The following is a 15,594-nucleotide window of genomic DNA, read 5'->3' as shown; positions in this document are numbered from 1 at the left end:
AATTTCCTTCCTATTTTGGTGCTATGGACTGTTAAGCAAGTAATAAAGCAGAGCAGATACCAGAGGACTGTCTGACCTGGATAATAGACCCAGCAGTCAGGATCACTGTCCATGGTGCTGATTTTGCTCCTGTTCCCACCTATAGGACTATGCATATATCAGATATTCATGTTAACTATATACTAGATGTTTAGATGGTTCTATATTCTGTGTTACTTTGTATTATACTTATGTCTATTATAGAAAGGATATGGATGTATAACATAATAATGTCATTGCGGATACATGTTAGATACATCAGTAATATTAAAGCGTATGGATCATCTAAACTCATCAAGATATTGGAAAGAAACTTTCTATATGTGAATGATGATATATGTAAGTGATCACAATCTTAGAGAAAAAGGAGACAACTATTGGGGAACACAGTACAATTGAGCGGAGGCTCTAGTAGACTATTGGGTCATATCTATCCTGGATAGTAGATAAGGTATGGTGATACATGGACACATACGGGTTCTGTATAGTATCCTATGGCACATTTGCCTACATATGTTGCAGTTAGGCCTATAGATCTGCTTGCTTGTAGGTTGCTGAAGCTGGCGTCCAAGCTAGACCCATAGAGGGCAATACACGCTGAGCTGTCAGTGTCCCTCCTATCAATTGGGGTTGACTGATTGCAATCAGTCATATGTGATGGCTCCCCAAATTGTCATATGTAATGGCTCCCCAAATCCTTCCACTAGTAGTTGCGGCAATATGTCGCTCCACAGCAAAGGCAGGTTTAAAGCGCTCACCATAATGGCGCCATACTTGAACCTGACCTAAACAGAACCTGGGTTCATTGCTAAAGCTAATGCACTTCATGTCATAAAAAAACATATAAAAAACTAACATGGCAAGCAGAGAAAATGAAACATAGTTACCAAAATGTAGATTCCCTATATGTAGATCCCAAATAAGAGGCTCCATAAATCACAATGAAAATACTACCAAACACTAGCAAACATGAATAGAGCAGAAAGTAATCCTAAATGACAAAACATCTTTATTAAATGACATGTAGTAAAATTACAGGGGAGGACAAATACTACCAGACATGGAAAGCCGGTGGAGGCAGAAGTATATCACAATTTGTATGGGTAAGTATATATGATAAAAGAATCAAAAGTTGTCATAAATTGTCAGCAAAGTCTATGTATGTTGTACAAATACGTATATGTATAGGTAGATAGAGCATACAAGATATCAATAGTCCAGCCTATCTGCAGAGATAGATATAACATAAGAAATGTCAGTAATCTAATCTATCTAAATGAGTAACTATAGGAGCCTAAAGGGTGGACATATCATAACAGAGTATATACATCACATAGCACTGTAGTGTATGACCAAAAGTAGAAACAGGTCACAAAAGATGTTTTGTAATTTCGGATTACCTTCTGCTCTATTCATGTTTGCACTTCATGTCAGTAGAAGTCCAGGCTTGTCATTCATGACATCACCGGAAACTAAGGCAACAATGGCTGGCTGTCAATGGCAGGGTGTGTAATGGGTGCAATTATACCAAATTTACTACTGAGGACCTGGAAATGGTCCAGACATAGACCTGGATGTGTAATAAAAGCATCAGCTGTGTCTGGATGGTGGACAAGGGTGGTCCTGCTCCTGCTTGCTAGCAGATCAAGTGATCCTCTCTAGTGGTGATCTGTCTGGTCTGTCCAGAACCTGTTTGCTGTGTGTGTGTCCTCATTGTGACCATTGCACCCAGGACCATTGCTCCTAACAGCCAGCTCAGAATGGCCTAGATGCTTCTCTTAGACCAAAGAGGTGCCCACTCTCAAATCTGCCAACTGGGGCAAATGTCTTTGTGTGCATCATATAGGCATATCCAGCAGTCAGGGATCTCTCAGCAACTACACTACCCAAAAGTAGCCTCTGAGAGCCTTTTTACAGAGCAGCAGTGAAACCTGTTTATGCCGTCTTATTGTATAATTTACACATCTATATCTTTACATATGTTCCTGAGTCATTACTTTATGTCAAGTTTTGCAGCGGCCCCCCATGTCTATTTGGGTGTGTTATCCTGTTTTATGACTGTATTTGTAAGACCTTTTTTTTTTTGGATATATGAACGATATCTTATATTACCAGACATATCTTAATAATATACACTATGCATCTATAGAAGGGGTTGTGTTCAACATGTAAGACCTGCTGACACTTATTGCCCCCCCCCCCTCCCCCAGAGAAGAACTAGCTTACTTGTCACATATACAGACCCTATAAAATAATATAATTACCTATAATTAATTGACAGATTCCTCTATGAAGCCCAGCTTTCTATAAATGCCTCAATCTTTTTTATTAGTGGGATTCTGACGCCCCCTTGTGTCCATTTCATGACACTTACAGCTTTTACTGTACTGAATGATAATTGCAGGCAGGTACAAGCACAGGCCATTTGCTAATATTGAATGAACCTGTTGAAAGAGAGAAACAAATCTCCTTTCCTATATATCCTATACATCCTCTTTGTATACATACCCGTTCTACAAGGGTCTGCAAATAAATGCAATGAAAATGTTTGCTTAGAAGAAAAGGGCTATGGCTGTGATGGGGTTAATGGTGTTGAATGTGACCAACATCCTAAATCTAATGAGAGGAGATTCTGTGTAGGGGAAGGGGAGATATTCATCCTACCCCTCCTAGGAACATCTCATCTGGAGACTCTGAGCTGAGCTGACAATTTCAGGCAATAAAGGGTGCTACGGTTTATTCCTCATGCTATCAGGGGAGGGCAGGTTAGAAGCCCTTAAACACCCCCCAGAACACCTGCAGGCAACCAGGACCCTGCAAACAAGTCACGTTAGCCATTTGGAGGTTGAGGGTGGCCAACTAATGGCAGGAGCAGAAACAAGTGATGCGGTCGATACCCTCACACTGGACTAGGGGAGGCGTCGCACTGAGTCATGTCTGTGTTCAGACACTAACTGCTTGCCTGGCTTTAAAATAGAATAGCCAAGTACTTGTGGAGAAGAAGACAGGGGCATCCCCAATCCATACCTGCAGCCTATTGGCATCCACTCCTCCAGTCTTCTCTCTCTGGACTTATAAGACATCTATATTTGGGGATCAGGACTGCAAGATTTAGGATCTGGATGAACTCCTAGGAGATCCCTGCAGGTGGGCAAGCTATAGGTGAGCATTCCCTGTCTATATCTGCATGCTATAGGATCACTCTGTTCTGATAGTATTGGAGATGCAGCTTTATTCCAACTCAATATAAAGACATTGCAAGGATAAATCCAGGTAACCTGTTACACCATCTCATTGCATCCAGGTACACAGCCAAATCCAGCGATTATTCAGTGAATTGTGGATCTAATGATAACAAACAGATATTGTGATAGTAGGAGAACGAATATATTAATATAAGGACAGGCTTTATACGGTTAATGAATTATTTTGGGGTCGAATAACTAATAAAACAGATGATAGTTATTAGAACTGGCTCATTCATTAGAATTAGACTTGATACAATGTTGCATTATTATGTTTATTACATTGTTCATTGTGATATCTATGTATTAGATGTTTATTTATGGGTTAGAATAAGTTAGCATTGAACACGTTTATGATTGCATTTCCTTTTTCAGTAAGGCAGGTCATTTTCTTGATCATTTCCCCATTTTCTGGAACTGACACAAGTCATTACTGAAGAAGCTTGGAGTCCATTGATATAATTCCAGGAGACTGCATGGTCTGCTGAGCCAGTCTATTCCTCATAGGGACAGGCTTGAGATATTTGACTTTAGGCTAGCCCCTTGTTCCCAGTCCTAGCCTAACCTCAGTGTTCCTCCATAGCCTTGCATTTCATATCATCTGAGAATGTTTCCAGCTTAGATTGAATTTAAGTCATTGTCAACAAGAACTGAGATTTCCAAGGTCATCCAAGTCCAGGTGGATTTTATTCTAACCCGTTCCACCCTATAAAGTGCATTTCTTTCTTCCTTTGAGGTGGATCTCCTGAGCTTCCCTGGACAACCAGAAAGGACATATTGATATCAAGTAAAGTCAACTAAACAAAGGACTTTGTCACTGGAGAAATGGCTTCTTCTTCTCCTCCTTCTTCCAGTGCTAACCAGGACACCAACCCATCAAACCTAAGACCTACAAGTAGGAGCCTGATTTTATTGCACTTATGTCATGTCTGGGGATTCTGTTCAGAAATAAATGTATCTATGCAAATGTTTTATAGAACGATATGGATGGAATTGTATTAGGTGGGAGCTAGCTGAAACAAATGTACAGATATTAGCTTTTCAATGAGTTCCTCTTGTTGGTTCTTTTTGGCTTTTATTCAGTCCTATAATCAGCTGCATTTGGTGATAATTGCGGTTTTTCTAGGCAAATTGCTCTGCGTTTAAGAGATTAGACTGTAGTTGGAGATGGCAGGAGCTTGTTGCATTCAGTTACACTAGAGCTAGTCAGGTTAGATGAAGTCAGAAGGAGATATTGGATAGAAACCTACATATACATATATACTGGAACCTCTATGAGACACAACCATCTAACATTATACTAAAATGTAGGATTTCTAGGGGGTGGTGTTTTAGTAAGGAAAACTGAAAATCTGTCAGAGAAAATGGGATCTGGATAGAGGGATTCTTAAATAGATATTAATTATATATATCAAGATACAACATATAGACATATATTTTATATATATTTATACATATAAGACACATATATATACACACATACAGAATGTCATAAGAGAAGAGACAAAGAGGAGGAACACAAGACATAATAGGCTGCTGCCACTTCATAGCCTGACAGGGCTGCAGGTTCTCTGAGCCATGAACACAACAGGGTCATTATCCTGATTATTTTGGAGCCAAAGAGGATGGAGGCAAAGTGCACAGGGAGAGATACAATCCTGGAGACGTGTCTTCTTCTTATCTGAGAGTGTTCTCTGATCACAGTGACTGTTAATAGTTGTCTAATTTGTGGACATAGAAATATTCGGTGACTTTTCTAGTGATTTGTTGTTTATCGAGCTGGAAATGTTTCAGGTTCTGTTTCCTTTTCTATTTAAATGTAACAAGAAATCCAAAATATTTACAGTAATAATGATAAACAAGGTGTGATGGAGAAGGAGAGATGTAGCGATGTATGAGGGGGTGTGTGCGAGCACTGACTGCTGTGTATGTAATATGCGTGTATAGTATCTGTGTATGTAATGTCTATGTGTATGTACACTTATGTGACATCTGTGTGTGTATGTCTATGCCTGTGCATGTAATATGTGTATGTAATATCTGTGTGTGTCTATGTGTATGTACATATATGTGTGTAATCTGTTTGTATTCATATATATGTATGTAATGCATGTGTGCATGTAATGTCTATATATACTGTATATCCAGGTATGTAGGCGTATGTAATAGGTGAGCATGTAACCTGTGAATTTGTATATATGCAGTAATATATATATATATATATATATATATATATATATATATATATATATATATGTATCTGCTGTATGTAAAGCCTGTGTTTGTGTATATGTATATCATATTTGTGTGTGTGTATTGGCAATATGAGTATATATGTATCTATGTAACATGTGTATGTCATATCTGTGTGTATGTAACATGTATTTGTATACATATGTATACATACATTTATGTAATATGTGTATCTGTAAATATATATGATATCTGTGTGTATTTATTAGGTGTTTATATATGTTTGTATGTAATATGCCTTTGTAATGTTTATGTAGGTATGCATCATATGTGTATGTATGTGGATGTGAGTCCTTTGTGTATATACAGTATCTGGCTATATATGAGCAGTGTGTCTGGCTGGGGACTTGCAGCAGACATGCTCTATTTCTCTCTCTATAGGGTCATATATTTCTCCCTGATACCTCATACCATTTACTGCTCATGTGATACAAAACCACTTTCCCCAAACCAAAGCATTTCTCCCCTTCCTTGGCATATCGCCCCCTACACCTGCATGTTACATCCCCCCCCCCCAACATAGCCCACCAAAAACAGCATTTCTATTATATTGTATAACTGTATTGTATGTGTATACGGATGTATTATTAGACACATATATCTACCATTACCCTATACATGTCTTATAGGTCGCTATTTCATCATTGTGTGCAGAAGGCTTAGCCATTTATTCTAGTAATTACATATACTTTAAAAAAGAAATTGTCTGACGTCATCACAAAATGACGTCATCGATGTGGATAAACATTGGCCTTAATAACCACAGCTCTTGTCCTCCCATAAAATCGATCTATTTCCATAGGTCTGTGTTTTAATCTATTTCATATCAATCTGATGTCTATTTCTCATCTATCTATCTATCTATCTATCTATCTATCTATCTGATCTTTATTTATTATGCTTCTCTTTCAATCATCTGTCATCTAATATCTATTTATCTGTAATTGTTATATTATCTGTCTAGCAATCTATCTATGTATTCATTATATATATGTTATAAAATTCTTTTTTTTTCATTTATCTGTCTAATATATGCTATCTTTCTATCACCTATCTTTTATCTATCTAATCTATTTAAGCTATCTATCTATGTCATTATCTATTATCTATCTATCTATCTATCTATCTATCTATCTATCATCTATCTATCAATCTATCTAATTATCTGACTATCATCTTAATATCTATCTATTATCTATCTATCTATCTATCTATCTCCTATCTATCTATCTATCTCCTATCTATCTATCTATCTATCTATCTCCTATCTATCTATCTATCTATCTATCTATCTATCAATCTATCTAATTATCTGACTATCATCTTAATATCTATCTATTATCTATCTATCTATCTCCTATCTATCTATCTATCTATCTATCTATCTATCTATCTCCTATCTATCTATCTATCTATCTATCTATCTCTCTCTCTCTCTCTCTCTCTCTCTCTCTCTCTCTCTCTCTCTCTATCTATCTATCTATCTATCTATCTATAATATTGTATTGTGGCAGACACCAGTGACCCCTCACAGCGCTTCTCTGCGTCCTCTTTCGCTTGTTGTTATGTTATTCACAGTTGGTGCGATTTTCATGCGCTTCTAGGCCGTCTTGTCCCACATCCTTACATGATCGTAAATTCGGGATAAAATCGGTTTCTGACTTATATATATCAGAGCTTGGTTACATTTTCTGGCACGATATTAGTTTCCATTTGATCAATATCGAAATATAATATCTACCCATATATTTGCTCTGGGTAGGACACAGTACACATACGGATACAATTTTGCGTTTTCAGAATGATTAGTTGAAAAATTCTGAAATCTGCACAACACGATATGTTATATAAGGAGAGATCAAATGTGTAAGAGAAAGACACGACACATCCAGCTCTGCTACATCTGTCCTGGATCCAGAGAAATAGCCTGGCTGTGAGACTTACCAGCAGTCCTATGTAAACACAACCATAATATACATCTATGCAGTATATATTTATTTGTATATGTACAGTATATACACAGAGCAGTCAGGGAGAGTCCTGACACATCCAGACTGACGACACAGAAAGTAAATGGGAAAGATAATGAAGAGAAGAATCAATAGGACAGAGAGAGGCCAAAACTACTGCTATATACTATGTGAACAGGGTATATAGATGGGGATAGATAGATAGATAGATAGATAGATAGATAGATATGAAATAGATAGATAGATAGATAGGAGATAGATAGATGGATAGTTGGATGGATGGATGAATGAATAAATAGATGGATAGATATATGATAGATAGATAGATAGATAGATAGATAGGAGATAGATAGATAGATAGATAGATAGATAGATAGATAGATAGATAGATAGATAGGAGATAGATAGATAGATAGATAGATAGATAGATAGATAGGAAATAGATAGATAGATATGAGGTAGGTAGATAGACTAATAGAAAGGTAGATAGATATATAGATAGACATATAAATATGAGATATATGGATAGACTGATAGATAGAAAGGTAGATAAATGGATGAATAGATAGATAGATGATAGATAGATGATACATAAAAAGATATGAGATATATGGATAGACTGATAGAAAGGTAAATAGGTAGATAGATAGATAGATAGATAGATAGATAGATAGATAGATAGATATGAGATATATGGATAGATAGAGATAGATAGATGATACATAAATAGATATGAGATATATGGATAGACTGATAGAAAGGTAGATAGATATGTGAGAATACAGAAGAGAGATATAAGGTTTCCTCTAATTAATTAGATATTAAATCGATACATATGAAATTGATAGAAAGGAAAACCTGATAGATTTCTGAAATATGGGATTCCTCCTACACTAACTAGATACACCTGGATTAGATACCAGTATCCAGATGTCTATAAAAAACGTAAACGAAATTCCTCCCTAGGATGGAGCTTTGGATTTTTAACCCCTCCCTGGCTGGGCTTCAGGATGTATGCGCTCGCTGTTAGCAGTGACTGCCCTGGTATATATTGTATATTATATGCTTAGTACTCCTATAATTTGGGGCTGGGGGCTTCCTCCTCCGCAGTCAGCCTGATACTATTTTTCAGCCAATTAATTCCTGCCCCCTCCTCTGACCCCCATTTCATGGCCGTTTACTTGGCTGGACACAGATGAGCTCCTGGCTGGGCAGGACTTCTCCTCCATTATCTGCATTGTGTGAATGTGCACCGATAACCTGCTCAGTCCTGATAACGCCTCACCATCCATGACCTCATACATTGAACAGAATTCACACACAAAGCTGTTTATTACTGTCACAATTGTGTTTAGGGTTCAGGTTAAAAGGAGAAGCTGCAATACTAAGTTCATGGAGGGAAATGATATTTTAGAATAAGAAATAATGTTGTGACTGTCGGGTGTATTCACACGATGCAAAACAGAACATACATGCGGTGCTTACCAGAATTGCGACTTTCTAAAAAAAAAAATCACGAAATAAAATCTCGTGAAAAGCAACAAAAATGAATCTACTTGTTCGATTTGACTGCAGTTTAGTAACGGTGCGGCTTCCTGCCGCATTATTCCGCACTGTGTGAATACAAACACTGGGATAGTAACGATTCATGGTTATCTTGTATTTTCTGATCTGATATTTGCATTGTATTGATATTCTGTATTCCATTTGCAGCCTATGACACCTGGTGTGGGGTGGCACATGGATGCACAAAAAAGCTGGGACTAAAGATATGTGGTAGGTGGGAGATCCTTTGTTTCTTGATGTAGAGATGTAGCAGAGCTGACTTTGACTCCTGCTGTCTCTTATTTGCTTCTTTTGCACCTCACAGTGCACAGGTATATTGCATCAAAGCACAAGTAAGACCTTAGTACATAGCACCAGTGACAAACTCAGCTCTGCTGCATCTGTGTGTGTTGCTGTGTCCATACATCTAGTGTTATATATGGTGTAAAGGCAGCAGTGCGATGTGAAATATCGAGACACAAAAGAAAATGTCTGTTCATGTTAATAATGTCATTAATCTCATTTATTGAAATAAATCAAGTCCTCCAGATCCATCATTGCACATTCTAGTCACTGACAGCCTGGAGATGATGACAATTACCTGTGCGCCCCCTAGTGGAGGTATACAGAATAGCTGCACTCATCAGGCAGCAGGACTCACACTGAGAATATTAGTATAAGAAAAAATATCCTTGTACCGTGTTAGCCAGTGGATGTGAAATGAAAAAAATGTTTGAGAGAAGTCTTCAGGTATCAACTACTGAGAACTTCTCTCAAAAAAAATTTTCACTGAAAATATTAGGACATAGAAGCAAAGCCAGCATTGGGCATGTGTCTGTGGGAAGGAACTGGGTGGGTTGGCAGAAATTTTAGTGCATTTTAGTTGTTTTTCTTTTGATCTGCACAGGAATGTCTCAAAGTAAGAAATAATTCATGACAGTGATCCTGTATCATACACTATCACTGTTATATATCACTTACTATACTGTATTATACACCTGATCCCTTACTGTACTATACCGTATTATACACCCGATCCCTTACCATACTATACTGTATAATACACCCTATCACTTACTGTACTATACTGTATTATACACCCGATCCCTTAGCGTACCATACTGTATTATACACCCGATCCCTTACTGTACTATAATGTATTATACACTCGATCCCTTACTGTACAATACTGTATTATACACCTGATCACTTACTGTATTATACTGTATTATACACCTGATCACTTACCGTACTATACTGTATTATACACCTGATCCCTTACTGCACTATACTGTATTATTCACCCGATCACTTACCATACTATACTGTATTATACACATGATCACTTACTGCACTATATTGTATTATACACGCAATCACTTACTGTACTATACTGTATTATACACCCGATCCCTTACTGTACTATACTGTATTATACCCACGATCCCTTACTGTACTATACTGTATTATACACCTGATCCCTTACCATACTATACTGTATTATACACCCGATCCCTTACTGTACTATACTGTATTATACACCCGATCCCTTACTGTACTATACTGTATTATACACCCGATCCCTTACCGTACTATACTGTATTATACACCTGATCCCTTACCGTACTATACTGTATTATACACCCGATCCCTTACTGTACTATACTGTATTATACACCCGATCCCTTACCGTACTATACTGTATTATACACCTGATCCCTTACTGTACTATACTGTATTATACACCTGATCCCTTACTGTACTATACTGTATTATACACCTGATCACTTACTGTACTATACTGTATTATACACCTGATCACTTACCGTACTATACTGTATTATACACCCGATCCCTTACCGTACTATACTGTATTATAAACCCGATCCCTTACTGTACAATACTGTATTATACACCTGATCACTTACTGTATTATACTGTATTATACACCTGATCACTTACCGTACTATACTGTATTATACACCTGATCCCTTACTGCACTATACTGTATTATTCACCCGATCACTTACCATACTATACTGTATTATACACATGATCACTTACTGCACTATATTGTATTATACACGCAATCACTTACTGTACTATACTGTATTATACACCCGATCCCTTACTGTACTATACCGTATTATACACCTGATCACTTACCATACTATACTGTATTATACACCTGATCCCTTACCGTACTATACTGTAATATACACCCGATCCCTTACCGTACTATACTGTATTATACACCTGATCACTTACCGTACTATACTGTATTATACACCCGATCCCTTACCATACCATACTGCATAATACACCCTATCACTTACTGTACTATACTGTATTATACGCCTGATCACTTACTGCACTATATTGTATTATACACCCAATCCCTTACTGTACTATACCGTATTATACACCTGATCACTTACCATACTATACTGTATTATACGCCTGATCCCTTACTGTACTATACTGTATTATACTCCTGATCACTTACCGTACTATACTGTATTATACACCCGATCACTTACCGTACTATACTGTATTATACACCCAGTCCCTTACTGTATTATACCGTATTATACACCTGATCACTTACCGTACTATACTGTATTATACACCCGATCCCTTACCATACTATACTGTATTATACACCTGATTCCCTTACTGTACTATACTGTATTATACACCCGATCCCTTACTGTACTATACTGTATTATACAGCTGATTCCTTATCGTACGATGCTGTATTATACACTAGATCCCTTACCATACCATACTGTATTATACACCCGATCCCTTACTGTACTATACCGTATCATACACCTGATCCCTTACCATACTATACTGTATTATACACCCGATCCCTTACCGTACTATACTGTATTATTCACCCGATCACTTGCTGTACTATACTGTATTATACACCTGATCCCTTACTGTACTATACTGTATTATACACCTGATCACTTATCATACTATACTGTATTATACACCTGATCCCTTACCGTACTATACTGTATTATACACCTGATCCCTTACTGTACTATACTGTATTATACACCTGATCACTTATCATACTATACTGTATTATACACCTGATCCCTTACTGTACTATACTGCATTATACACCTGATCCCTTACTGTACTATACTGTATTATACACCTGATCCCTTACTGTACTATACTGTATTATACACCTGATCCCTTACCGTACTATACTGTATTATACACCTGATCCCTTACTGTACGATACTGTGTTATACACCTGATCCCTTACTGTACTATACTGTATTATACACCTGATCCCTTACTGTACTATACTGTATTATACACCTGATCCCTTACCGTACTATGCTGTATTATACACCTGATCCCTTACTGTACTATACTGTATTATACACCTGATCACTTATCATACTATACTGTATTATACACCTGATCCCTTACCGTACTATTCTGTATTATACACCTGATCCCTTACCGTATCATACTGTATTATACACCTGATCCCTTACCATACTATACTGTATTATACTCACGATCCCTTACCGTACTATACTGTATTATACACCCGATCATTTACCGTACTATACTGTATTATACACCCGATTCCATACCATACTATACTGTATTATACGCCTGATCACTTACCGTACTATACTGTATTATACACCTGATCCCTTACTGTACTATACTGTATTATACACCTGATCACTTATCATACTATACTGAATTATACACCTGATCCCTTACCGTACTATTCTGTGTTATACACCTGATCCCTTACCATACCGTACTGTATTATACACCTGATCACTTACTGTATCATACTGTATTACACACCTGATTCCTTACTGTACTATACTGTATTATACATCTGATCACTTATCATACTATACTGTATTATACACCTGATCCCTTACTGTACTATACTGTATTATACACCTGATCACTTATCATACTATACTGTATTATACACCTGATCCCTTACTGTACTATACTGCATTATACACCTGATCCCTTACCGTACTATACTGTATTATACACCTGATCCCTTACTGTACTATACTGTATTATACACCTGATCCCTTACCGTACTATACTGTATTATACACCTGATCCCTTACTGTACGATACTGTGTTATACACCTGATCCCTTACTGTACTATACTGTATTATACACCTGATCCCTTACTGTACTATACTGTATTATACACCTGATCCCTTACCGTACTATACTGTATTATACACCTGATCCCTTACTGTACTATACTGTATTATACACCTGATCACTTATCATACTATACTGTATTATACACCTGATCCCTTACCGTACTATTCTGTATTATACACCTGATCCCTTACCGTATCATACTGTATTATACACCCGATCCCTTACTGTACTATACTGTATTATACACCTGATCCCTTACCATACTATACTGTATTATACTCACGATCCCTTACCGTACTATACTGTATTATACACCCGATCATTTACCGTACTATACTGTATTATACACCCGATTCCATACCATACTATACTGTATTATACGCCTGATCACTTACCGTACTATACTGTATTATACACCTGATCCCTTACTGTACTATACTGTATTATACACCTGATCACTTATCATACTATACTGAATTATACACCTGATCCCTTACCGTACTATTCTGTGTTATACACCTGATCCCTTACCATACCATACTGTATTATACACCTGATCACTTACTGTATCATACTGTATTACACACCTGATTCCTTACTGTACTATACTGTATTATACACCTGATCCCTTACCGTACTATACTGTATTATACACCCGATCACTTACTGTACTATACTGTATTATACATCTGATCCCTTACCGTCTTATACTATATTATACTCCTGATCCCTTACCGTATCATACTGTATTATACACCTGATCCCTTACCGTATCATACTGTATTATACACCCGATCCCTTACTGTACTATACTGTATTATACACCTGATCCCTTACCATACTATACTGTATTATACACACGATCCCTTACTGTACTATACTGTATTATACACCTGATCCCTTACTGTACTATACTGTATTATACACCTGATCCCTTACTGTACTATACTGTATTATACACCTGATCCCTTACTGTACTATACTGTATTATACACCTGATCCCTTACTGTACTATACTGTATTATACACCCGATCCCTTACCATACTATACTGTATTATATACCTGATCCCTTACTGTATTATACTGTATTATACACCCGATCACTAACCGCACTATACTGTATTATACACCTGATCACTCACCGTACTATACTGTATTATACACCTGATCCCTTACTGTACTATACTGTATTATACACCTGATCCCTTACCATACTATACTGTATTATACACCCGATCCCTTACCATACCATACTGTATGATACGCCTGATCACTTACCGTACTATACTGTATTATACACCCGATCACTTTCCGCACTATACTGTATTATACTGTATTATACACCCGATCCCTTACCATACCATACTGTATGATACGCCTGATCACTTACTGTGCTATACTGTATTATACAGCCAATCACTTAACGTACTATACTGTATTATACACCTGATCCCTTACCGTACTATACTGTATTATACGCCTGATCACTTACCGTACTATACTGTATTATACACCCGATCATTTACTGTACTATACTGTATTATACACCCAATCCCTTACCGTACTATACTGTATTATACACCTGATCCCTTACCGTACTATACTGTATTATACGCCTGATCACTTACCGTACTATACTGTATTATACACCCGATCACTTACCGTACTATACTGTATTATACACCCGATCACTTTCCGCACTATACTGAATTTTACACCCAATCCCTTACCGTACTATACTGTATTATACACCCGATCACTTACTGTAAAAGTATGGACAGATAGTTTACTTGTATGATCCAAATATATCATGGTTATAAAAAAGGAACCAGGTAGAATCTGATGAAATCCAAAGTGTTTACCTACCCATGGTGAGCAAGAGCTACGTAATTTCAGCTCCTCTTAAGAGCCATTATCATGTAAAATGTATTATATTGGGTCTCCTGCTTACCATGTGCTGTTTAGAATAGTGGTATATTTTATGAGGCAGAGGATCCTTTGGGGTGCCTGCAAATACTACAAAGAGCGGGACTTGTATAATTTGTAAACACAGTCATGGCGCATGCGTGTCATTTTACTGACCACAGCACTGACTTATTACACAACCTCCAATGTAAGGAAATCCCACACATCACGCATGCGCACTGTAGCACTATACCAAGATTTTGGGTGACAACTACTAGCATACATGTACAGAGTCCATGAGGTGGTATAAAAAAAAATAAAGGTACCATATTCGCCATTTTGACCACTTGGACTTCCACCAATCATGAGAACGGGGTTCTGAGTCCCCTGTTTTAATGGTGCAACAGTTGCGCATGTGCATAGCTGCTTTATTCAACCTGTATGAGACTG

The 15,594-nt window shown here is 37.2% G+C and overlaps 1 protein-coding gene across 3 annotated transcripts in view; it reads left to right on the top strand.

Annotated features, from left to right (window-relative positions):
- Positions 1-2,730: 2,730 nt before the first annotated feature.
- GAD1 (glutamate decarboxylase 1) overlaps positions 2,731-15,594 on the top strand; it is a 53,401-nt gene continuing 40,537 nt past the window's right edge. Inside the window, exons 1-3 of one of the 3 annotated variants that reach the window (XM_075284185.1) lie at positions 2,731-3,186; positions 4,021-4,179; positions 9,221-9,283. In XM_075284185.1, the coding sequence (XP_075140286.1) occupies positions 4,110-4,179; positions 9,221-9,283 (133 nt within the window). In that variant the 5' untranslated portion in view covers positions 2,731-3,186; positions 4,021-4,109. Of the gene's footprint in view, positions 3,202-4,020; positions 4,180-9,220; positions 9,284-15,594 lie in introns of all 3 variants that reach the window. The other 2 variants (XM_075284184.1, XM_075284186.1) reach the window with 2 other exon arrangements.

This window comes from Leptodactylus fuscus, chromosome 8, assembly GCF_031893055.1.
Source record: "Leptodactylus fuscus isolate aLepFus1 chromosome 8, aLepFus1.hap2, whole genome shotgun sequence".
Classification (NCBI taxonomy): domain Eukaryota; kingdom Metazoa; phylum Chordata; class Amphibia; order Anura; family Leptodactylidae; genus Leptodactylus; species Leptodactylus fuscus.
Note: the sequence above shows the minus strand (reverse complement) of the source record. Positions and strands in the feature narration are given on the sequence as shown.